General features: G+C 38.2%; 1 protein-coding gene across 1 annotated transcript; it reads left to right on the plus strand.

The window, feature by feature from the left end:
• On the plus strand, window positions 1-22,283 carry LOC125238086 (disintegrin and metalloproteinase domain-containing protein 10-like). Its single transcript, XM_048145375.1, has 11 exons — window positions 1-163; window positions 1,011-1,196; window positions 1,918-2,036; window positions 2,983-3,135; window positions 4,173-4,248; window positions 5,104-5,296; window positions 13,788-13,951; window positions 19,791-19,988; window positions 21,200-21,308; window positions 21,631-21,742; window positions 22,116-22,283. The coding sequence occupies exons 1-11, from the start codon at window positions 1-3 to the stop codon at window positions 22,281-22,283; spliced, it is 1,641 nt and encodes a 546-aa protein (XP_048001332.1).
• Window positions 22,284-24,695: the final 2,412 nt, after the last annotated feature.

Raw genomic sequence — 24,695 nt, forward strand, 5'->3', positions numbered from 1 at the left:
ATGTGCGTGTCGCTGATGCTGCTCCTCGTCATCAAGAGCCTTATGGGCGAGGAGGCAGACCTCAGCAGTTACAGTTTCTGGTGCAATGTGCCGGGGTACTCCGTCGTTGAGGCTAGGTTTGGTGCCGAGCAACACTTGCTATGTCTGAAGATGGTGCCAATAGGTAAGTTGTTTTTCTTATGCGCACTGTCAAGGAGTGGAATTCCTTGCCGGTGGGCCCGGCGGCTATATTTCCGAGCTCATATAACCCTCCTTCAAATCAAGGGTGAACAAGCATCTTCTAGGCGAGCTCACTCCATCGTAGGCCACGTCTAGGCCTTTAGCTAGTCTGTAACCAAGAGTAAAGCCCATTAATAATAATAAAATAAAGTTTTCACGTTTTGGTCCCTGCCAATTTACTTTATAAGAAGAGAAAGATGCTCGCAATAGTCGCAATTCGTGAACTTCGGTGTTCGCATAGGTCTCAGGTAGGCGTTTATAGGTACTGAGTCGCCGGTCGCCTGAGCACAGATTATTAATAAGTTACTAACGTAACAGATCCTTCACTTGCCCGCAAAACGACAAAATACCTACGCTTTATTTAACTAATACTCTACGTAAAACTCAGAAGAATAGTATGTACGTGCTACGCGACTACACAGGAGGGCGCGGGGCGCCCCCCGGTCACTTGTTCATTCGAATGAACGGCTAGCGTGTAGTGACGTACTTAGGCCTAGCCTGGGCGACTTACTGCGTAGTGGGGAGGCATACGGAACTGTTGGTCGCAATATTCAAATAAACCGTACACGCTGCGAGCATATATCCAGGTAACAAATTGTGACGATGCTTAATGCGCTTGACTTGTTCCCTAGTCCTAGTACCTAGTAGTCTATGTTTTGCTCGCCGTGAGACCAAGTTGCCGACAACATTGACAGTACACTGTCAATGTTGTCGGCAACTGTACACCGGCTGTAAGGGCTTCCAGATTAAATAGCATTTTATTTGACCTGTCCTTTGCTAACCATTTTCAGGATCATCCCAGCTCACAAAATTGTCTCGTATTTACCTTGAGCCAGACATAGACGAACGACCGATCGAGGCATTCATACCTGGCAACGTGAAATTGGTTTCTGGGTTCCCGTTGGTGTCGCCATCTGCCGGCGCAGCTGAGGGATATATCGGGAAAGACGGGCATTTTTACGGGGTCCTGCATCTGGGTAAGTATTTCCTAACAGCACTTTTGCTGATGCTAACAGCCTACTCCATCTAATCACTAGAATTAGCATCGAAAGAAACCACGATCAAGACGGGTCCAAAGACGAAAGGAAAATGTCAGTGTCACCTAAATGTTAAGGCATAACAAAGAATAAGAAAGCACAAAGATGTATTGTTGATGATGATGTATTGTTGCAAGGGAGTCTTCAAAATCTAAAAACTACGTTATGTACACCAGTATAAAGCGTCACCTTTTTGCCTTTCAAAGGCTGCTTTTATTGTCACGCGCGGACGACCGAGAAAGCGGATGTGTCCGCGCGGAAAACCATATCATACATACATACAATCACGCCTGTTTCCCAGAAGGGTAGGCAGAGATCACGGATTTCCATTTACTACGATACTGACAAATCACTTTCGCTTCACACACTTTCATAACGTTTCTCATACACGCTCGTCGGTTTCGAGTACTTCTGACCTGGCCTTTTTGCAATATTTCCCCGATTTGAACAAGAAAAGTTCGCCTAGGTCTTCCACTTCCAACTGACCCTTCCACTCTTTTTTCATATACTTTCTTCGTTACTCTCCTCTCATCCATAGACCATATCAACTTCACATAAACTATTCGTGCGGATCGCTCCGCGTGACAATGAAACCAGCTAAAGGGTTACTCTAGACGGCATAAAGCGTCAATCGAAGACCAAAACTAATCATATCTTCCAGGTAACCGCACAATGTACGCAGACCCATACAACCGGGATGACCCGCACAAGATATTTGGACCGTTCGAAGACGGTAGCTTCGTGAGCCAGCAGGCTCGACCGCGCCGCCAATTTGCTCAGGTGAACAGGTGACTGACATTCTGTACTAGGGAAAACTATACTGCAATACCTACTAAAGTGGCGACTGATGTTAACGTACTCCCTCTCTATCTCACTGGATCTCCATTGGCATGAAACAGATAGCAATACGACTTCAGTCGCCAGTTAGTATTGCGGCGAGTATAGATGGCTCTTGGATATTCGAGCGATAGAGAAATAGTTTAATTTTGTATCAAGTATATAGTAACGTCAAACGATGGTATTAAGCTTAATGATAAGTTAAAAGTGGAAACAAATACTAGCGCATTATAAAGTTGGTAGTAGATCAAAATACCTATACAGATGTAGTGCGAAAAGATTTGCCTTCGTATTGTTACGAAAACGAACGAACGTGTCATGCTATTTCAGTCAGTCTCAGTACAAGATGTACTGACATTGAGTGAACTAGCATGACAAATACGAACGTTTCTCGGAGAAATACGAAGGAAACCCATTTCGCATATCTGTAAGTACACACAAGTTGGCCTGACTAGAATACGATTTTAATTACGCCATGTCCATCCCTAGTAGAGCCAGTAAATAATCAGAAGAAGCTAATGTAAAAGTATAAATGACCTTAAGGCTTAAGGCAGAGCCAGCGGCGTATCAAATATATATGGCGGGGCCTGGCCCCGTAGCCGAATGGCATTTCTCCGACACTCCGACGCCAAACGAAAGCGATACGCCGCTGGCTCTGTCGCGCCAATACGCAAGCGCGATAGAGATAGATATCTACTAGCGCTTCGTTTCGTGAGCGTTTCGTGAGCGATTGTGCCATTCGGCTAGCCACCCTGAGTGCACACTCATTTTGGGCGTGCGACATGCATGTCAAATAATTGAAGCTCATACAAGTGTCCTAAATCAAACGCTGCACTCCTCCAAACGCTCCGAGCGTCTACTCAGGCTACTAACACTTACTAATTTGTAGCATCCCCACCTCGACGCAAAAGCGATGCTAGAGACAGAAGACCCGCCTCCAGGCACGGCGCGAGCGAGGATCTGTGACCTTCTGCTGCTGGCTGATAAGGAGTTCTACGATAAGGACGCACATGGTAGCCTCAACCACGCTGTGAGCCGCATGGTAAGTCGAGAAACCAGACTATAGGGACCAGGGTCTGCCAGGCCATGAGTCTTTTGACAAGACATTGGGCGGATTGGGCCACGTTGTGAATTGGTGTGAAATGGGAGACAACATGGCCCAAAATGGCAAAATGGCTAAGGACATGTAAGGTGCTCCTAAGGACCGACAAGAAAGCGACATGTAAGCCTCAACCACGCTGTGAGTCTCATGGGTGCGTATCGATCGATATAACTTTTTTTTATATATTTTTAGTCGTTATAACCATCATTTGATATAATTATTGAATCATATAACATCACATAATATACTAACAAATTGTATAATTCTTATTTAGTATAATGATCATTTTTTCGAATAACATTTATTATAACATACTTTGAGTACCTATAATGCCTATTTCCGATAATAAATAAATTGTATAAAACAAATTCTTTCTAAAGCACAGTTAGAATGAAAAAAAAAATGTACAATAAATTAGATCCATTATATATCAGAAAAGTAGATTAGGTTAGAACTGTGACCCCTACACACAACGCGCTGCTACCAGAAAAATAGGTTAGGTTAGGTTAGAACGTGACCCTTAAACATATGTACTGCTATCAGAAAAGTAGGTTAGGTTAGGTTAGAACTGTGATCCCTTCAAAAAAGAATAAAATTAATTCATGAAATGTTTTATACTGTTTGCTAGTTATATTATACTAGTCGTATATCAATAGATAGTTATACCATATAACGGTTATTATAAATAAGCGTTATGCGAAATAATGATTATACAAAATAAAAGTAGATATTTTGTGGTTACACCAAATGTTAATTATGTCAAATGAGTGATTATATATATATATCAAATGTTACTACTTATACCAAAAAAAGTTATACCAATCATTACACACCCGAGTCTCATGGTAGGTAAATTACGTAATAGAAGTAAAAAACTAATAACATGAAAGCAATCTTTTAAAGATCATACTTCACTTCGATGAGACCTATACATTTTCGTAATTTCATAACGTGATTTACATTTTCGTATACTACAGATCCACGCGGTGGCTCAAGCAGACATCATCATCAGGAACGCAGACTTCGACGAAGATGGTATGCCGGATAACATTGGTGAGGATTTTATTTCTTAGTTTCTCGCCAAGTCATTGACGACGTGCTCACCAAACTGACAGCCTGAGAAAAGACAGATCGATAATTTCAGAATTAAAACGGCACTTAATCGCGCTAGGCAATACTTCTGTTTATATTTGACCCGAATTTTCGAAGGTCACAGAAGTTCGTGGTCACGGACAGACTGCTGCAGACTTTTAGTTGTGCAAGTTTTTCGAACCGAGAACTTGATATACAAATGTCTCTACTCTTCGTATCTTGCATGATTATTCACTTTTTAACCCCCGACGCAAAAACGACGGGGTGTTATAAGTTTGACGTATCCGTCTGTCTATGTCTGTCTGTCTGTCTGTCTGTCTGTCTGTCTGTGTGTCTGTCTGTGGCATCGTAGCTCCCGAACGGATGAACCGATTTAGATTTAGTTTTTTTTTTTGTTGGAAAGCTGAGTTAATCGGGAGTGTTCTTTCTTAGCCATGTTTCATGAAAATCGGCACACAATGTCGCGGTTGGGTGTTTTTTCAAATTTGCTTGCTTGCTTAATTATTACGAAACCTAACTGAGGAAATCTTAAATACTACTCTTAATAAAGATATTTGAATATCTTGGTTCATCTCATATTTAGTGCAGATGCCATGACTTACGAGTGATCTCCGAATGATTCAAAACATGACACCAATAGCGATACAATTCGAGGACGGCATACTGGACGGTTTAATATTATAAAATATGTCTCACCACAGTTTACATAGCATATAGGAATACTATGCTAGCTTGCGTTCTCTCGCGCGAGTCCACACAACTAGTGCGATTTCAATGAACTCACGAAGTTGTACTAAACAGCCTGAAACCTTGCAGGTTTCTCAGTGAAGTACATCCTAGTCCTGGCATCAAAAGACACAAACGCGCGAGTGTTCGGTGACGCTCTGGACCACTCCGTTGACGGCCGAACCTATCTCAAGAGGTTTTCGCGTCTGCGTCGGCTGGGCGAGGTCTGTCTTGGCATAGCGTTCTCTGGACATTCGTTTCAGAACAGGACGCTTGGTCTGAGGTAAGTTAAGACATAAACTGAAATAGATACCACACACGAAAGAAAATGCGACCAAGTTCACCGGCAGATGGAGTATTTCACGAAATAGTTTACTCTTGCACTAGTTTTCCCGTGCAAACGCGAATTTTCTGCAAGATGGCCGATTTAAGAGGATCGTTATTTAAGGAAATGTGAAAAATGGTTTACTGCTTTAAATGCTGAAATAAATAATCGCAACCCACCAAATATTATGCGTTTGTACGACACAACCCATGGAATGCTCCAGAAAATCTCTCTCTCACTTATCTCTAAAACGTTAGGAGCCCTTGACTAATACAAGCAATGTGTGCTTGTGTTGGATTTGCCATTATAATGTTTAATAATTGTAACATTTTAAGGTACGTTTCTCTCAAACATTTAAATTTATGGCAATAATGTCGGTAGACAAAGAAACCGGGTCGGTCTGGCAAGTTTACATGGACTGGTTATAAAAGGGACTGCTCGTCGGCGAGCAGTCACTTTTAGTTCTACCAGCGCCACGAACAGAGATAAGTACCTTAATCTGATTATATAATAATAATTGTCTGAATTAGTTTATGAAATTATTTGATATTTGAAGTAGGTACCTTAATCTGATTATTTAATAAATACCTGAATTAATTTATAAATTTATTCACTGAAAAATTGTCTGAATTAATTTATGAAATGGATTAATGAAAATGTAATTAAAAAGTTAATGTTTTAGTGTTTCGTTATAAACAACTTTACAACCCTGTTTATGTCTGATTATTTAATAATAATTACCCGTATTTAACTATGAAAATTAATTAATGAAAACTACCTGAATAAATTGATGAAACTGACTAATGAAATTGTAATTAAAAATAAGCATATTTTACTATTTCATTATACGTAACTTAATAGTAACCATGTTTATGATTTTACTCCCTTGTTGAATATTTGATGTGTTTCTAACGAGTAAATATATAATTGGTGTCATTGATTTATAACCAACGCAGTTTTATTATGTCCCATATTTGCCAATTGAATTACATATTTAAATTTATCCCAAAAATAAATTTAATTAGGATCACTTAAATGGAGAATACAAATAAATGTTTACAATTATTTTATCATAATATTAGTCACTTCAGGTCATATGACATTTGGGTAAAGCTAATTTGTTCTTTGGAAGTTAGTTATTTCATCATATTAGTAGTCACTACAGGTCATATGACATTTGAGTAAAGCTAATTTGTTCCTTGGAAGTTAGTTACCTTTCTTGAAGTAAAAACGTTGATTATTATTTTAGACAAAAGGCTATTATACCCCTTTAACATACTCGGTCGCATAATTGAATTGATATGATCTCTAATACAAGCATAAAATAAAAACGTTTCATTATATAACCAAAATGCTAAATTCAGAAGTGGGATACGTTTTACCTAGCCATCTTTTAACACTGTGAATTATTTCAGAGATAACGGATTGAAATCTGCTGACCAACTTTCATACCACCATTCGGAGTGAAGTTTCTTCGGGCTGCCGATACCACAACATTGTGCTTCCTACATTTGGTCCTACTAACAGCGATGATGGGGCTGCACGGCCGACGCATGGTGCACCGATTTCGGGACCTTCTGAAAACCTGAATGGACTGGCGTTGTTATGATCATTAAAGTCGGTAAGGCCCTGAGGGCTCTGCATTATCATGTAAAAAATCTTGCTTTGAAGAAATATTGTTGTACCCACTGTTTTAAACTGATTTTGTTTACTTATTACGGAACTGCAGTTAATCGAGCTAGTTATTGAAAGAGCTAGTGTTATGATTATGACATCTTGAATAAATAAATTACCTCTTATTAGATCATGTTGTTTAAAAGAAAAACAGTTAAATCCTGAAGAAAGGGTATAAAAGTCAGAACTGAACAATACAGGTTTAGAACAATACTGGTTTAGTTTCTTCCTTTGGGAATAAATTATATTTTGTTGTCATAATTCGGTAAACAAGTTCTTGTTGTAAAGATTGTATTACGACACTACTGATCCGGAGTGATCCTATAACTGCAAAACAATATTTCGATTTTCGTATTGATATAGGGTCTAAATCTCTGTATTGACCAACGTTTATTTTATTTTCCAAAAAATATTTTTAGCTATTTCTCTTGAGAAACACTAATTTGAAAATCACTAATATATTTTTTTTGTTTATGTATTTAGCAAAGTGGCAGTTTTCACTTAATAAATAAAAATTTGATACTAATAAGTGACTCAAGATCGATGTTTTCAAGCAAATATGTACGTTTCAAAAATCGTTTTTATTTTTTTTTTGATACTCGCTTTTCAATTGTCCAATATTTGTTTTCGCTTACATTTTATAATGATTTTTCTCCACTTTGACCAGAATGAGACCTAAGTGGATTGCCATTATAATGAGATACAAAAAAATTGGCAATCGATATGTGATTTACTTTAAGTGGTTTCGTTGTTTATTTAACTATACTATACCAAAAACAAACAAATTAGTAAGTAATTAAACCTGCCTACCTACAAAAATGTCAAATTTAAAAGTAGTATATTAGTGTTTTCTTCAGATAGTGGCATGGCTTCAAAGTGAAAGTTATTGGTTTATTTAAATACAGTAGTTTAGTTACATACTTACCTACATCAAAAAAAAATAGATACAAAACTTGCTGCTAAAAATGCTGTGCTTATTTTAACCTGTTCCTGCCCACCATGTAGGTACAGTTTGAGGTATTGAAATTTAAACCAAATTATTTAATAAATATGGTAGACTTTCCTTACCTACCTAATTAATAAAAAAAAATAGCTTCAAAACTTGCTACTATAAATGCTGTGCTTATTCTAAGAAACGCTTAAACGTTTGTATCCCGCACTAACGTATTTCAAAATTATTTCACCAATTGCGGACCAATAAAATTTACTTTTAGTACCCAACAGTAATGTTACACACACATCCCTATTGGTTTGAATTCAATTAACATTGAAACTTTTTCCAAGTTGCTGTTACTTCGGACAAATTACTGATCTGATAAATGATAAATCTATTTATCATCATTGCGAGTATGTTTACAATTTTGTCTTCTCTTTTCGTTGAGAAGTAACGATTAAGAAAGTGTCTGAGATTTTAATTCTACTTTCACGTTTGTGTGTCTGTTATCGCATATCTTAGGCTCAAAAACGAATAAAGTTTTATTTATTTATTTGAACTTTATTGCCCAAATTAACAATAACAAGTACAAATGGCGAACTTAACGCCTTAAGTCATTTTCTATAAGTCAACCATTGGGCAAAACAGAGATAGTCTGGTGGACGCCATTATAAAGCCAGTATGAGATTTTAATGATTAAATACAAGTTGATTCTATTATAAAATAAACATATATAGATACAATAAATGAACTTACATACATATTAATATATACGTAGATAAATAAATGGACCTAGTGCAAATAAAGGCTTACGCAACTTGCTTTATAAAGAGAGTTTACTCTGTGCTTGCCCGGTTTTCGAGTTTGGGTAGATTATTATCTACAAAGAATTTTTATTGATTTCCGTTAATATTAGGGGACGGTTCTTTAGGTAAATTACAATTAATTTCTGTAAGAAAATATTGTCTTTTCTCTTACTGTTATCGAGTTATTCAGGGAATGAATTTAGTGGCTCAGTAAGCGTAGTAATAAAGGCTGCCTTTGTAATTCCTTATCATTATTTATTGTTACATGTGTCGTCATTTACTTGAGACTGACTTTATTGTTTCTACGGGTCTCTCACATGATTGACAAATTTATAATGTATGAAAACGGTTAAAAAAAACCTTCTTTCTAATTTAATAAGTGATTTGCCGGGTGGTTCCTGATAGGGATCCTGGCGACTGTCAAATTTAACAAAAAAAAAGTGTTTTCATATCAGCGGGTTCGTTTATACGAACCCCAACAAGAAAGTCATTATTAAAAAAAGGAAAGCAAAAAAAAATAAGATTAATAAATTAAATTATGAACAATAATACAAATCTCACAGAACAAGATTCTGCAAAAAAAAAGGGTCACTAGGTAGGTACTTATTCATCTTTCATGCTGAGTAGAGTACCTACGGAAAATAGTGTGAATAGATTCAAATAAATAAGATTCTTTGGGAAAAGCGACCATTTTCAAAATATAACTGTATAAATAAGTGGGCGATTCTATATGCTTCTTTTCCTGATTATTCGTCACGTTTATGCTTTACTTCTCAAGATAGCTCATTACATAGTTAATATGTGATACTGTAATGTTTAATAAATATATTAGGTATACTATTTACTGAAAACTGTTGCTGATAAAGCGATATTTACCATGTAATAAGCTACGAATAAGGGAAGATGAGTTTTCAGTTTGTACGGCATTTGCATCTTACATGACATGCCCTTCATAAAATATTATGTCGTTAGGTCAGACTGGCCGAGCTGTTTGGAAGATATAATAATATTCACACTTGTTGATTGATCGTGAAGTAATCAGAAATAAATATATAGCTCGATTAATTGAAGTCCTAGGATATTGTATCTTTTTACAGTACAGTACAAAGATAAAAACATTTTGTGATAAAACTTGATGAAAGATATACCTATCGATGATGCTATATCTGTAAAGAAAATGTAAAATAGTATACAAAATGGTAAATGGCCATATTAAGTGCTGATTATCTTAAAGCATTCCGCAAAAAAAAAACTGGCTATATTTATTGTGTACTTGCTATACTGTTACATTAATTTAAGGTTACAATAAATAACTGAAAAAAAAGGTAGCTTTTTTGCCGATTGCTTTAAGTCCGGATTAGCCGTGTTGGATATATACATATGTAATAAAATGTGTAATATATATTATATACTATGTATAATTGACAACGTTTCAAAATTTTCAGTGTCCCTAAGTCGAAAACCATTTCGAGATATAATATTAATATAATTTTTTTTTTCCCGTATTTTTATGATAACAAAAAAATCTTAAAAAATAGTTTAATGGGGAAGTGACCTCAATAGCTGATTTAGAGCTGTCACTATAACAAAAGAAACTTCCAGTTAGGAAGTCACTTGAGTTTGACAGTGACACTTGACAGTCAGACATACCGGACTGTTTAAGCTGAATGTTAAAACTTTTTTTTTTTTTTTTTTGGAAATTATTTTGTCGTTTTCTTAAGTGTATGAATCAACACATGTGAAGTCATAAAGCTGTGTCTTCTTAAGCTCTTTCTACTCGAAGTAGTAATAAGGGACTTTCTCATTAAAATAGCAGTTTTTGGAAAAATAAAAAAAATACGTGTATCTTTTAGTATTGAGTTCTTTCAAACCAAACAATAAAAAGTACTCAAAAATATGAAATGTTGTCAATTGTATATATACTGCTGGTCGGTTATGTGTCTGATGATTGCTTGACGTCATGGTGCAGCAGGTGACGGAGCTTTCATGCCAGGGCACATAGCTACAAAAATACTGTTGGTCGGTTGTGTGTCTGATGATTGCTCGACGTCATGTCGCAACAGGTGACGGAGCTTTCATGCCAGGGCCCACAGCTACAAAAATACTGTTGGTCGGTTGTGTGTCTGATGATTGCTCGACGTCATGTCGCAACAGGTGACGGAGCTTTCATGCCAGGGCCCACAGCTACAAAAATACTGTTGGTCGGTTGTGTGTCTGATGATTGCTCGACGTCATGTCGCAACAGGTGACGGAGCTTTCATGCCAGGGCCCACAGCTACAAAAATACTGTTGGTCGGTTGTGTGTCTGATGATTGCTCGACGTCATGTCGCAACAGGTGACGGAGCTTTCATGCCAAGGCCCACAGCTACAAAAATACTGTTGGTCGGTTGTGTGTCTGATGATTGCTCGACGTCATGTCGCAACAGGTGACGGAGCTTTCATGCCAGGGCCCATAGCTACAAAAATACTGTTGGTCGGTTGTGTGTCTGATGATTGCTCGACGTCATGTCGCAACAGGTGACGGAGCTTTCATGCCAGGGCCCACAGCTACAAAAAAATGCTGGTCGGTCACAAGTCTGATGTTTGCCTGGCTTCACGGGCAGCAGGTGATGGGGCTTACATGACAAGGCTTGTGGCTACTTAATATAAGAGTAAGATTAAGATGTATAACTATGTAAATACTTTTGTACTTCGAGATCGAAGTACTTGTCAGTATGGCCGTGTTGGATTTGCCATTATAATGTTTAATAATTGTAACATTTTAAGGTACGTTTCTCTCAAACATTTAAATTTATGGCAATAATGTCGGTAGACAAAGAAACCGGGTCGGTCTGGCAAGTTTACCTGGACTGGTTATAAAAGGGACTGCTCGTCGGCGAGCAGTCACTTTTAGTTCTACCAGCGCCACGAACAGAGATAAGTACCTTAATCTGATTATATAATAATAATTGTCTGAATTAGTTTATGAAATTATTTGATATTTGAAGTACCTTAATCTGATTATTTAATAAATACCTGAATTAATTTATAAATTTATTCACTGAAAAATTGTCTGAATTAATTTATGAAATGGATTAATGAAAATGTAATTAAAAAGTTAATGTTTTAGTGTTTCGTTATAAACAACTTTACAACCCTGTTTATGTCTGATTATTTAATAATAATTACCCGTATTTAACTATGAAAATTAATTAATGAAAACTACCTGAATAAATTGATGAAACTGACTAATGAAATTGTAATTAAAAATAAGCATATTTTACTATTTCATTATACGTAACTTAATAGTAACCATGTTTATGATTTTACTCCCTTGTTGAATATTTGATGTGTTTCTAACGAGTAAATATATAATTGGTGTCATTGATTTATAACCAACGCAGTTTTATTATGTCCCATATTTGCCAATTGAATTACATATTTAAATTTATCCCAAAAATAAATTTAATTAGGATCACTTAAATGGAGAATACAAATAAATGTTTACAATTATTTTATCATAATATTAGTCACTTCAGGTCATATGACATTTGGGTAAAGCTAATTTGTTCTTTGGAAGTTAGTTATTTCATCATATTAGTAGTCACTACAGGTCATATGACATTTGAGTAAAGCTAATTTGTTCCTTGGAAGTTAGTTACCTTTCTTGAAGTAAAAACGTTGATTATTATTTTAGACAAAAGGCTATTATACCCCTTTAACATACTCGGTCGCATAATTGAATTGATATGATCTCTAATACAAGCATAAAATAAAAACGTTTCATTATATAACCAAAATGCTAAATCTTGCATCTCCCTTTACAGGATTACGATATAGCGAGTGCTCTGCCATCTATCCAACTAGGGAACAAATCAAAATAATTATTTTTCCCCTCACTACCTCGGAAACACGTGTTTTGTCCTTTAATACCAGCGGGTAAAAATGCATTTTATCCACTAGTGGGTAAAGTAATTTGACCTTGAATAAAGTCAAATTAACTGCTTTAAAATTGATAAAAGTAGGTGAATCTAGTAATAAAGATGATTTACTACCTGTGGAACTACTGGAAGCAGTGATAAACGCATTTTTTGCGTTGTAGTTTCCTCGCTATAGTGAGGGGAAAAGTTTTGTGTTACACTCGGGTGCAAATGTATTTTTTTTCTCGCTCCGCTCGTGGTTCAACTATAGAACCCTTCCACTTGCTCGTTTTTCAATTCCACACTCAGCGTTAAAATACAACTTTGCCCCCTTGTATAACAATAGTTATTTGTTATACAAGGGGGCAAAGTTGTATTTTAACGCCGAGTGTGGAATTGAAAAACGAGCAAGTGAAAGGATTCTATAGTTGAACCACGAGCGATGCGAGTGGTTCGAGAATAGAATCCTGAACTTGCGAGTCTTTTAACACACGAGAACTAAAATACATTTTCTCAAACATGCAATGAAATATTGTCTTTACGTTCCTTAAAATGGGCTGGGAAGTATCGCTTTTTGGGCGCAACAACTCGAGAGGACTGTAAAGGGATTTCATATTATTTTTTAGGCCTAGGCCTGCAAAGTAACTTTTTTTTATAAAATATTGTCCTTTAGAGCATTTTTTTTTATTTCATTGTATGTTTGAGAAAAGCACTATACATGCCTCGGCGTGAAAACGGATTCCCGGCCTCGTATCCCTATCCGGGTATATACCCACTTGGCCGGAAATCCTGATTTTCCCGGCCTCTGATGTAATGTACTATTGCACCCGAGTGTAACACAAAACTTTTCCCCTCACTATAGCGAGGAAACTACAACGCAAAAAATGCGTTTATCACTGCTTCCAGTAGTTCCACAGGTAGTAAATCATCTTTATTACTAGATTCACCTACTTTTATCAATTTTAAAGCAGTTAATTTGACTTTATTCAAGGTCAAATTACTTTACCCACTAGTGGATAAAATGCGTTTTTACCCGCTGGTATTAAAGGACATAACACGTGTTTCCGAGCTAGTGAGGGGAAAATAACTATTGTAAGTCTACTGCTTTTTAGATCTAACTTTAACCTGTCATCAGCTTCACATCGCTTGGCGGCGGAATCGGCGGTTCAGCAGGCGGGCTCTGCGATCGCCGCAAGTTCGGACGATCCTTTAACACGCTTGCCATCGCGCACGCTACTGGCAGCGGCGACGAACGAGTACCAGAGCGGATTGCTGCGCTCACGCTGGCTCATGAGATTGGTAAGTGCGTCACTGCAGTAAATCAGTGCGTCTAACGTGTTAGTTATAGCGTTCCTTCACCGCGTCATCGAGCAACGTATGAATGATCATGAGATTGGTAAGTCAAGGCAGTTGTGAATCTAACTAGTTCGGACGATTCTTCAACACGCTTGCCATCGCAAACGCTTCTGTTAGCGGCGACGAACGAGAACGAGTACCAGAGCGGATTGCTGCACTCACGCTTTGCTCGTGAGATTGGTAAGTCAAGGCTCGTCTTTGATGGGACATTATTCCGTGGCCACGGCCAGTGTGACCAAGTGCCGTAGCCGAATGGCATTTCTCCGACGCGAAAAGAAAACGAAACGCCGCGAAAGGTAGTCTAGCTCTGTCGCGCCAATATTACGCAAGAGCGATAGAAATAGCGTTTCGTGAGCCTTTGTGCCATTCGGTTTCGCACCCTGGTCGACCCATGTAACTTTAAATATGTACTTATACAAAACGGAGGAATTAGCAGACAACAGAATTATATCACATGTTGGATTAGTCTGTAAGTGGCATATAATTATGTATAATTAACTTTAAAAAAAAATTATATACGCGCCTTATGGTTTTTTTATCTTGGCAATATTTCGCACAAATAAATAGGTTGTATTATAATATCTGTTCTGGCTTTTGTTAATCAAACATTAATGAAACAAAACTCGTTTAAAAAAACATAAAATATGTATTTGGTAACAATATATATATATTTACCTACTAAAATAAGTAACAAAGATTTAAGGTGGAGTACGTTTCTCTTTGCATCTCCCATTACATCCTTAATCAATTTACAGCCGTGTTTGCGCCATCTCAATTTTCTTGCCTCTCTTTCTTTCTTATTTCATTCCAAATCATATCTCTCGTTTGTTCCAATCGTTCCATCAGTATAACCTGGTCAATATCAGTAGCTGCCAAAGGAGAATTTAATAGTTTATCAATCTTTTCTAATTCTTTTTTATCGTGAAATCTTTGATCAAATCTATCAACTTCTTTACGTGATCGTGTGCTCAGTCTTTTAGGAATGGCATCTAATATTCTGTTTAATTGTTCTACTGTATTATCATAAGGTTCATTTGAATTTATCAAAGTGTCCCATAGGTTTTCAATACCAAACTGACCGCATTCTGATACATCATCTTCATCTGTTTTATCTTCATCTATCTTATCTTTTCTATTGTTATTTCTTCCGTATTTTTGTTGTAATAATTCTTCTATCTCCTCATCGTTTGGTAGTTCAATTTCATTTATTTCTTTTAGTATTTTGCTCGATGCTAATACGGTATCCATAAACGGTAATGACTTCATGGTGCTGCTGTAACACAAATCAAAATTTACTCATAAGTATAAAATGAAAGTATTGTAATAACAAAATATGATGTTACTGATGTGGACGAGCAGCTTCACGGTATTAGGTGTCGTCAAATGATAGACACGAGTAGTAGGTAGAGTAATGAATTCTTTATTGTATAAATAACGGTATGCATGTTTGGGTTGTCGCTGACCAAGCAATATGCGTTATGTCGCAGTAAACTATTGTGTTACTGCTAAACACGGAAAGTGGCTAATATGCCATTACACTATAATTATGGTTAAAGTTATAAGGGATACTTAGGAATTTCTACTTGAGATTTAAGAGTTTAATCCTCCGCTTCAGGGTCTAATAATAGTTATTTGTTATACAAGGGGGCAAAGTTGTATTTTAACGCCGAGTGTGGAATTGAAAAACGAGCAAGTGAACGGATTCTATAGTTGAACCACGAGCGAAGCGAGTGGTTCGAGAATAGAATCCTGAACCTGCGAGTTTTTTAACACACGAGAAGTAAAATACATTTGCACCCGAGTGTAACACAAAACTTTTCCCCTCACAATAGCGAGGAAACTACAACGCCAAAAATGCGTTTATCACTGCTTCCAGTAGTTTCACAGGTGGTAAATCATCTTTATTACTAGATCCACCTACTTTTATCAATTTTAAAGCAGTTAATTTGACTTTATTCAAGGTCAAATTACTTTACCCACTAGTGGATAAAATGCGTTTTTACCCGCTGGTATTAAAGGACAAAACACGTGTTTCCGAGCTAGTGAGGGGAAAACGTTATAAACGCCCTCGCTTTAAATATGCCGTTTTGTGAAACAAGATAAAAACAATGTATTATACTTAAATACTTACGTTCGAAGCGCTGGTGGCCTAGCGGTAAGAGTGTGCGACTTACTATCCGGAGGTCGCGGGTTCGAACCCCGGCTCGTACCAATGAGTTTTTCGAAACTTACGTGCGAAATGTCATTTGATATTTGCCAGTCGATTTTCGGTAAAGGAAAACGTCTTGAGGAAACCGGACTAATTCCAATAAGGCCTAGTTACCCGTCGGGTTGGAAGGTCAGATGGCAGTCGCTTTCGTAAAAACTAGTGCCTATGTCAAATTTTGGGATTAGTTGTCAAAGCGGACCCCAGGCTCCCATGAGCCGTGGCAAATGCCGGGATAACGCAAGGAGGATGACTTAAATACTTACGTTCATATGCAATTATGCATCAACAGGACAATCTCCGTCCTTTTCTACACAACAAATCATTATTCACTAAGTATTGAAACGACGGAGAACTAGTCTTCTCTAAAGTTTTAGTCGAAGTGAAGAAATCAATAATAAAATATAAATATCTTATTTAAGTCGACACAAAAACATCACATCTACTAGGCATTCCATATATATTTGATTCATTTCTCACTGAAACATAAAATGACAGATTAACGATGGAGCAATCGCTAAGCGTTTTCAGCGCTTGAACATTACTTAGATTTAATTTCGTTTATTATATTTAATACATAAAATGTGAATTTAGAGTTTTTTTTTATGAAAGATAAAATGTTTTCGTAATGTTTCGCATGTACCTAATGTATATCTGACTCACTGACTGACCCTGTGAGCTGTAGATCTGGCAATAACGCCGTGTCTTGCGTGTGGGCGACGGTCGCGCGACCGTCGCCGTCGCGTCTCATCGCATCGTCTACTTCCATTTGGTTTGATTTCGTATGCGTCGCATCGCCGTCGCGCGACCATCGCGCGACCGTCGCCCACGCAAGCCACAGCGTAAGTATGCTGAGTGCGTAGCCGAATGCACAGACGCTCACGATAATATCTCTTTCGTAGCTATCTATCTCTATCGCTCTTGCGTATTAGCGCGACAGAGCCAGACTTACTTTCTCCGGCGTTTCGATTTCGTTTCGCGTCGCAGAAATGCCATTGCCATGCCATACGAATGTAATCTGAACGTGTCTGTTTGTTTGTCTGTCTTTCACCGAGCGACGAATTGACGTGATTTTTTAAGAGGAGATAGATGAAGGGAGGTACCTTTTGTCTCTTTATAACCCCTCACTTCCCTGAAATAGGGGGTGGAAGTTTGTATGGAGCATTCCGACATTTTCGAATTTAACATTTTGAAAAAAAAAAATGAAACATGGCTAAGCACTCCCGACTAACTCAGCTTTCAAACAAAAAAAACTAAATCTAAATCGGTTCATCCGTTCGGGAGCTACGATGCCACAGGCAGACACACACACAGACAGACAGACAGACAGACAGAGAGACAAACAGACAGACAGACAGACAGACAGACACGTCGAACTTATAACACCCCATCGTTTTTGCGTCGGGGGTTAAAATTTCGCACTACATAGTCTGTATGTATTTCCAGTCTATTCTATAACGCCGTGTCTTGCGTGGGCGATGGTCGCGCGACCGTCGCCGTCGCGTCTCATACTTCCATATCGATAAGGTTTGATTTCGTATGCGTCGTTTCGACGTCGCGCGACCGTCGCCCACTCAAGCCACGGCGTAAGCGCTTCAAGCGCTTAATGGTACAAATTCTGCACCACGTGACTGTTGACTCATTCAAATCCCTCTCGGGTTATCAGGGACTGACTAACTGCGTCGCTGCGCGCGCAATCGGGTTTTCCCTAGTTGACAGATAAAGACCATGCAGTGTTGCTATATCAAAATTTAATAATGCTGTTGTTAAAATAATTTGAAAATATCCAGCGGCACACGATAACGTGATTATAGGAACTTTAGATACTACTAACTTATCGTCATTAATATTGAACCATAATATTGCGGAAATGTATATTGGTGCTCAGGGGGCTGAGTACCTACTGGCAAAAACGCCTTTTTATTATATTTAACGAAACATTTATATAACAAACAATAAGTTAAGGTTTATTCTTTTCAAAAATTAAACTTAAGTAAATTCTTGTTTTATAAAAACAATATCTGGGCAACCGAGCTTCGCTCGGTTCTGTTTCGTATCCTTGACATGTGTCGCCATCTAGTTCAAAAATGAATAGTACCTACATCGAGCGAAAGAATTCTCAGCCTTAACAACACAACTACTCCACACGAGATGGCGCGCATTTCGCCACAAAAACTCAAATAGTGTATTTTTCTATTCGTTTTAGCCTTGACCTGTGTCGCCATCTAGTGTTTGCAATAAATAATACTTACATCAACCGAAAGAATTCTGTCTTAACAGTACAACTACTGCACACGAGATGGCGCGCGAAGAAAAACGCATGAAAACTCGAAAATTCGCGTTTTCCGGGACCTAAGGATAAGTTAGACCGATTTTTCACCCCCAAAAACCCCCACATAACAAATTTCTGCGAAATCGTTAGAGCGGTTTCCGAGATCGTCAGTGTAAATAAATATATATATAAATAAATAAATAAATATACAAGAATTGCTCGTTTAAAAGTATAAGATTAATCATTCAAATCGGTCTATTTGAGATCAAATTAGACGGCTTTGAAAATATAATTTTCCCCTCACTAGCTCGGAAACACGTGTTTTGTCTTTTTCCCCTCACTAGCTCGGAAACACGTGTTTTGTCCTTTAATACCAGCGGGTAAAAACGCATTTTATCCACTAGTGGGTAAAGTAATTTGACCTTGAATAAAGTCAAATTAACTGCTTTAAAATTGATAAAAGTAGGTGAATCTAGTAATTAAGATGATTTACCACCTGTGGAACTACTGGAAGCAGTGATAAACGCATTTTTTTGCGTTGTAGTTTCCTCGCTATAGTGAGGGGAAAAGTTTTGTGTTACACTCGGGTGCAAATGTATTTTACTTCTCGTGTGTTAAAAAACTCGCAAGTTCAGGATTCTATTCTCGAACCACTCGCTTCGCTCGTGGTTCAACTATAGAATCCTTTCACTTGCTCGTTTTTCAATTCCACACTCGGCGTTAAAATACAACTTTGCCCCCTTGTATAACAAATAACTATTAATACCAGCGGGTAAAAACGCATTTTATCCACTAGTGGGTAAAGTAATTTGACCTTGAATAAAGTCAAATGAACTGCTTTAAAGTTGATAAAAGTAGGTGAATCTAGTAATTAATTATTTTGATTTACCACCTGTGGAACTACTGGAAGTGGGAAGCAGTGATAAACGCATTTTTTTGCGTTGCAGTTTCCTCGCTACAGTGAGGGGAAAAGTTTTGTGTTACACTCGGGTGCAAATGTATTTTACTTCTCGTGTGTTAAAAAACTCGCATGTTCAGGATTCTATTCTCGAACCACTCGCTTCGCTCGTGGTTCAACTATAGAATCCTTTCACTTGCTCGTTTTTCAATTCCACACTCGACGTTAAAATACAACTTTGCCCCCTTGTATAACAAATAACTATTTCGATTTGAGGCTGACTACTGGTGCCTTTACCCCATATATCCTGTGTCCGTAAATGAGCCAGGTGCCACGCTCAAGAATCCACGCCTCAAGAGCCTTTGTATACTTTTTCATAATTTACAGTAAACTTTTTCTTTCGCAGGCCACAGCTTCGGAGCTCACCACGACGACAATTTCCCCAACAAGCAATGCCGCGGCTTCCTCATGGGCGCTCAATCTACTGCTGCAGATAGCCCATCACACTTCGAGTTCTCGTTGTGCAGTAAACGACTAATCGCATCGACTCTGGACACTGTCAGCCACTGTCTTTATGAGGAGTGGCGACCTTTCTGCGGGAATGGTCAGTTCTTATTAACTTCAGACTAGTTTCTGCTGGAGACAGTACTTTAAGTACCTACAGATCATCACTCATTCAAGTGTGAGATTATTGGCGGCGAGAGGTTGTGGATAATAATATACTCTCAGCCAGTCTTTGAGTGGCGAGTTCACAGCGAGAATGGTTATTTCTACTGATCACAGGCTAGTTTTAGGCTTCAGCCGATCATCAGCGAGTAGCGTTGTACCCAGCGTTCGTCACTGTTGATCAAGTGTCACGTTAACTATCTGCGTCAAGAGGTCGGTGAGGATAAACTTCCTCATGAGCGCTCAGCCTACTGCTGCAGGTAGCCCATCACACTTCGAGTTCTCACTGTGCAGTAAACGACTGATCGCTGCGACTCTGGACACTGTCAGCCACTGTCTTTATGAGGAGTGGCAGCCTTTCTGCGGGAATGGTTTCTGCTGGGCTTTAAGCTCCATGGTTGCGAGAGACCAACCATTAACGCCGATGAAATATAAAAAGAGCCAATGGTTTTCAAACTTGTTTCTGGGTTTGTGCCTCACTTTATATTTCTTCAATCTTTATTAAAAATGTATTACGGTGACTATCAGGGCCGTGGCCGCAAGGTCTGCGCGTATAGATAACCACCACCAATGATCAAATCACCAGAATCTAACCTAATCTAACATTTACGCAACGCATTTTTATCCCGAAATTTACAAGTAAGTGATTAACATTTGATTGTATTTTTTGTTTTAAACTCAACTATTGTCGACCTTTTCATTTGTGAAAAATGTATTTAGCGCTAAAATGTTTTTTTTTTTATTATAATGCTGTGTACAATTGTAATCGTAATGTAAGTAATATGTAAGTTGCTAATGTAAGGAATAATTTACAATGTTGTTTGCCTGCATTATGTTATTGTACCTATTCATAAAAATAAAATAAAATAAAATAAAATAAAATTTGCTAACCCAGCTTTCAATCAGGTGTCCGTGTGTTCAATTCAAACTAAGGCTCGTTTGCGTTTCATAAAAAAAATGTCATGAGGAAACCATCACAATATCTAAGTTCACCTCTCTCATGACCTCATGAGTTAGTTCAACTGGTGATTGGTAATTCACAAGTCAGTTGCATTCCTAAAACTAACACCTACAATTCCAGTGAGTAGATATGTAGGTCTCTAACAACAAGAAGGAATAGAACCTAACTCTAATGATCCCTATTTGCAGGTATAGTTGAAGAGGGTGAGGCTTGCGACTGCGGGCTGCCTGTTCGCTGCGTGTTTAGCGACCCCTGCTGCACCCCTCGGACCGGCGGCGCGGAGCATTTCGACCAAGGGTTATTACTTTGTCCTACTTCTATTGACGTTGGAAAAAAGCGCATGACACCAGGAAACCATGACCAAAAAACCTCCAAAGAAAGGCGACTGCTCGCATTTTCTAGTGGAGCGCCAAATTGCTTAATTCTACATTCGAGCTACAGAGATAATATAAGATGACCCGAAGAAGTTAGGTATACATATAGTCAATATTGCAGGGATTCATTTTATCGGGGCAACGCAGGATCGGATCGGATGGTATAGCCATCTTTCGGGACCTGTGTATTTTAGCTAATGTGGAGAATACTTAATTTTTAACTGTATATTGGATTCTTCCTTCAGAACACTGCACAAAAGTGGCTGCGCCGTGGCCCCGACGGCAGCCTGCCATCCTTCTCAAGGTCCTTGCTGCACGAGCAAGTGTCAGCTCGCTAACCTCACAGAATTCGGGATTGTAAGTACTTCTTCTTTCTTCTGTAGAATACACTGAATACTTATTTGGCTGGGGCGATGAAACAAAATGAGTCCTAACATGCGACTGCATACGAGCATGCCAATTTGCTCGGTATCGCACTAACTGTCACAGACCTAGACATCGAATCCCATGGCTCCTTTGAAAACTTTTCGATATTACCTACAAAATCCGACAAAAATAGTCCTTTTATCGTAAATATGTAATTAGCGAATATGCTCAGAATAGTCAAGTCAGGATTGTTTAAGAAATACCACAGCACCACGATTGCTAGATACAGTTTTGGCCAACAGTGTTTATGTATTCCTCCGCTCCTCCCACAGAATATTTTACTGATATATTTTTCCCTCAACAGGATTGTACGACACAACAGCAAGTGTGTGCCTGTTCAGAGGCGTCCTGCCAGTGCGGACTGGGCGGGCGCTGCCTCAGCGACGGCAGTTGCCACGCTGCTGAGTGCGCATCGCAGGGGCTTCGAGAGTGCCAATGCACGACAAAGACAATGGTATCTCCTTCTCCTTAGATTAAGGCCTGATTGCAAGCTCATATTGTGCGCGTAGCGGGGTGGGCTGCTGAGCTGTGTCCTGAATCAACGCTGTTTGGACGCTCATTCCCTGCCGAACGGTCCGCACCGAGCGTCCACTTAGGCCTTACGGCTCAGCCACGACATCGGTCTAAGCGCGACAGCGGTGAGCGGCGCGGCCGGGCCGTTACACTTACAGTCATCGAGTACATACCCTAATAGAGCAGAAATGTTATTTAATTTGTTCGAGAACGATTCCGCCAACTCGCTGCTACTCATATCCTCTCTCACTGCGCTGCCATTGGCTGATACAAGGTCAAGTAATAGGTGCTAGGGATGAGGTAGTGCGTAAGTAAGGTTTATCGATAAGGATATTTTAACCCCTTACGCGCTTTATGCACCACCGTGTGTGCAAGCCCCAAAAGTCCGTAACATTGCATGCACACACGGTGGAGCAGAAATCTATTACATACTACTATATATTATTATTAGTATAAAACACGGTATACAAAAAGGGAAAACTATATTTTCTTGGAAGTAAAAATGGTATAATAATCAGATTATAATTATTTTAAGTAAAAGTTATGAAATTTTCCTATCCCTAATTATGTATCTTCGAGTTTCTCAAGTTGTGTTTTTTATTTCGATTTAAATAGCAATTTATTATTGTACAAATTACTTGAACGTAATATTTAAATTAATACATATATCAGATAGAGATTTTACGAAGTCGTGTCACCTAAATATACCCAAAACATATCTAATTACACCTAAGAATTAGGTACCTAATACATTAATATAATCAATCAAGCTTAACATAATCGATTATATACAAATATTCGACATAAACCATTAATGCAAACATTAGTGCAAGATAACTTTCTCGTTTCTTTATTTAAATAGAGTGTGATCATTATGTAGTAGGTACACACAATAATATTCCTTACTCATTACTTAAATATCGATACACCACTTGATGCTATAAATTAAGCATGTACAACACTAGTGCAGACTGGAAAGAGATGGTGTGATGTGAATTGAGTTACGTGGAAGCAAGAAATAACTACATACGTCTAGCCTGCGTCATCACCTTTCACTTTTGTTGTCTAGTTTAACTTGGCCTCCGGACAAAATTTAATATAAAGTAGTTTATAATTTAAAATCGTAACATACCGATAAAAAGTTATTCCTTATGTTTTAAAGTCAGATGTTTTGCTGTTTTTTCTACAAAACTGAATAGAACAGCACGCCATTATAATAATAGTAAAACAAACTATAATTTATTTCGTAATTCGCAGAGACGTACGCACGGATCCAATACTGGTTTTGTACTGTTTTAGTGAGAGCGTGCGCTAACATTTATAAGTGACAAATCACATATCCGTTGCGCAGACGGACAGCCCCATATTACCACTCTATTGGGTATGTCCTCGATGCTTACAGTTCATATCGTCTTTTGAGTATCGGCGTCAAGTCAGCGCTATACAAAATGATTCTGCTGCGCAGTTGCGCTTGCGTTGAGTCGACAAGTCATTATGTTGACATTTTTTTCAAACGAATCCGGATACCATTCTTAGCATTAGCTCAAAACAGTAGCCATAGATTTATAAACTGGACGCCAACGCAAGGGAAATGCTCTAGCCACTCTATTAGTTCGGCTATAAAAATTAATATCCATATTTTCAAAATATAGTCCCATCATCTACCAGATAGCATGAACCATCCCATACCATGCATAACTTTTACTTCGTTTTTACAACCCATGAGTGCTAAATGATTTGTTCCTATTGCGGTTGTTAATAATGAATATTGCATAGGGAGGATCCACTAGGTTTCCCATTGAGTAATTATTACTTCGTATAGAGGAGCTACAGCAAACAACGAACGTGTCACAGCCTGTAAGCTGAAGGCGGGGCGAGGGGGCGGGGTGTGAACCAATGGCCTGCTTCCGTAACGTCGCAAGCGCTACGATTTTACTCGGCGCTTACGACCTTTCGGTCGCGATGATGAGCCCTGCATAGAGTGCATAGATTAGAAGTCGTAGTATAGAAGTGACATGGGTTTACATGGGCATTTTTTAATTTATGACTTTCAATTAGCGTGAGTTGTTAACAAAAAACATAAATCGCTGTTAGTTTTGTAATGATAATCAAGCTTGAAATCTGTATTTAAAACTAAACTTTTTTCACGTTCTGAATTTAGATTATAGCTTAGTATAATTCACGATGTTTTTATTGAAATTCCATGCTTAATTATCGTTGCAAAACCGACAGCGATTTAACTTTTTTTAACAACTCTGTGAGTTCCAATTTTTTCAAATGCCCACATTTTTTAAAGCTGTATACGGACTGAGCGTACATGTGTACACGTAGCCGCAACTGGATATTAGTTATTTATGTGACATTTGCATAA

This window comes from Leguminivora glycinivorella, chromosome 22, assembly GCF_023078275.1.
Source record: "Leguminivora glycinivorella isolate SPB_JAAS2020 chromosome 22, LegGlyc_1.1, whole genome shotgun sequence".
In the NCBI taxonomy this organism is placed as follows: Eukaryota; Metazoa; Arthropoda; class Insecta; order Lepidoptera; family Tortricidae; genus Leguminivora; species Leguminivora glycinivorella.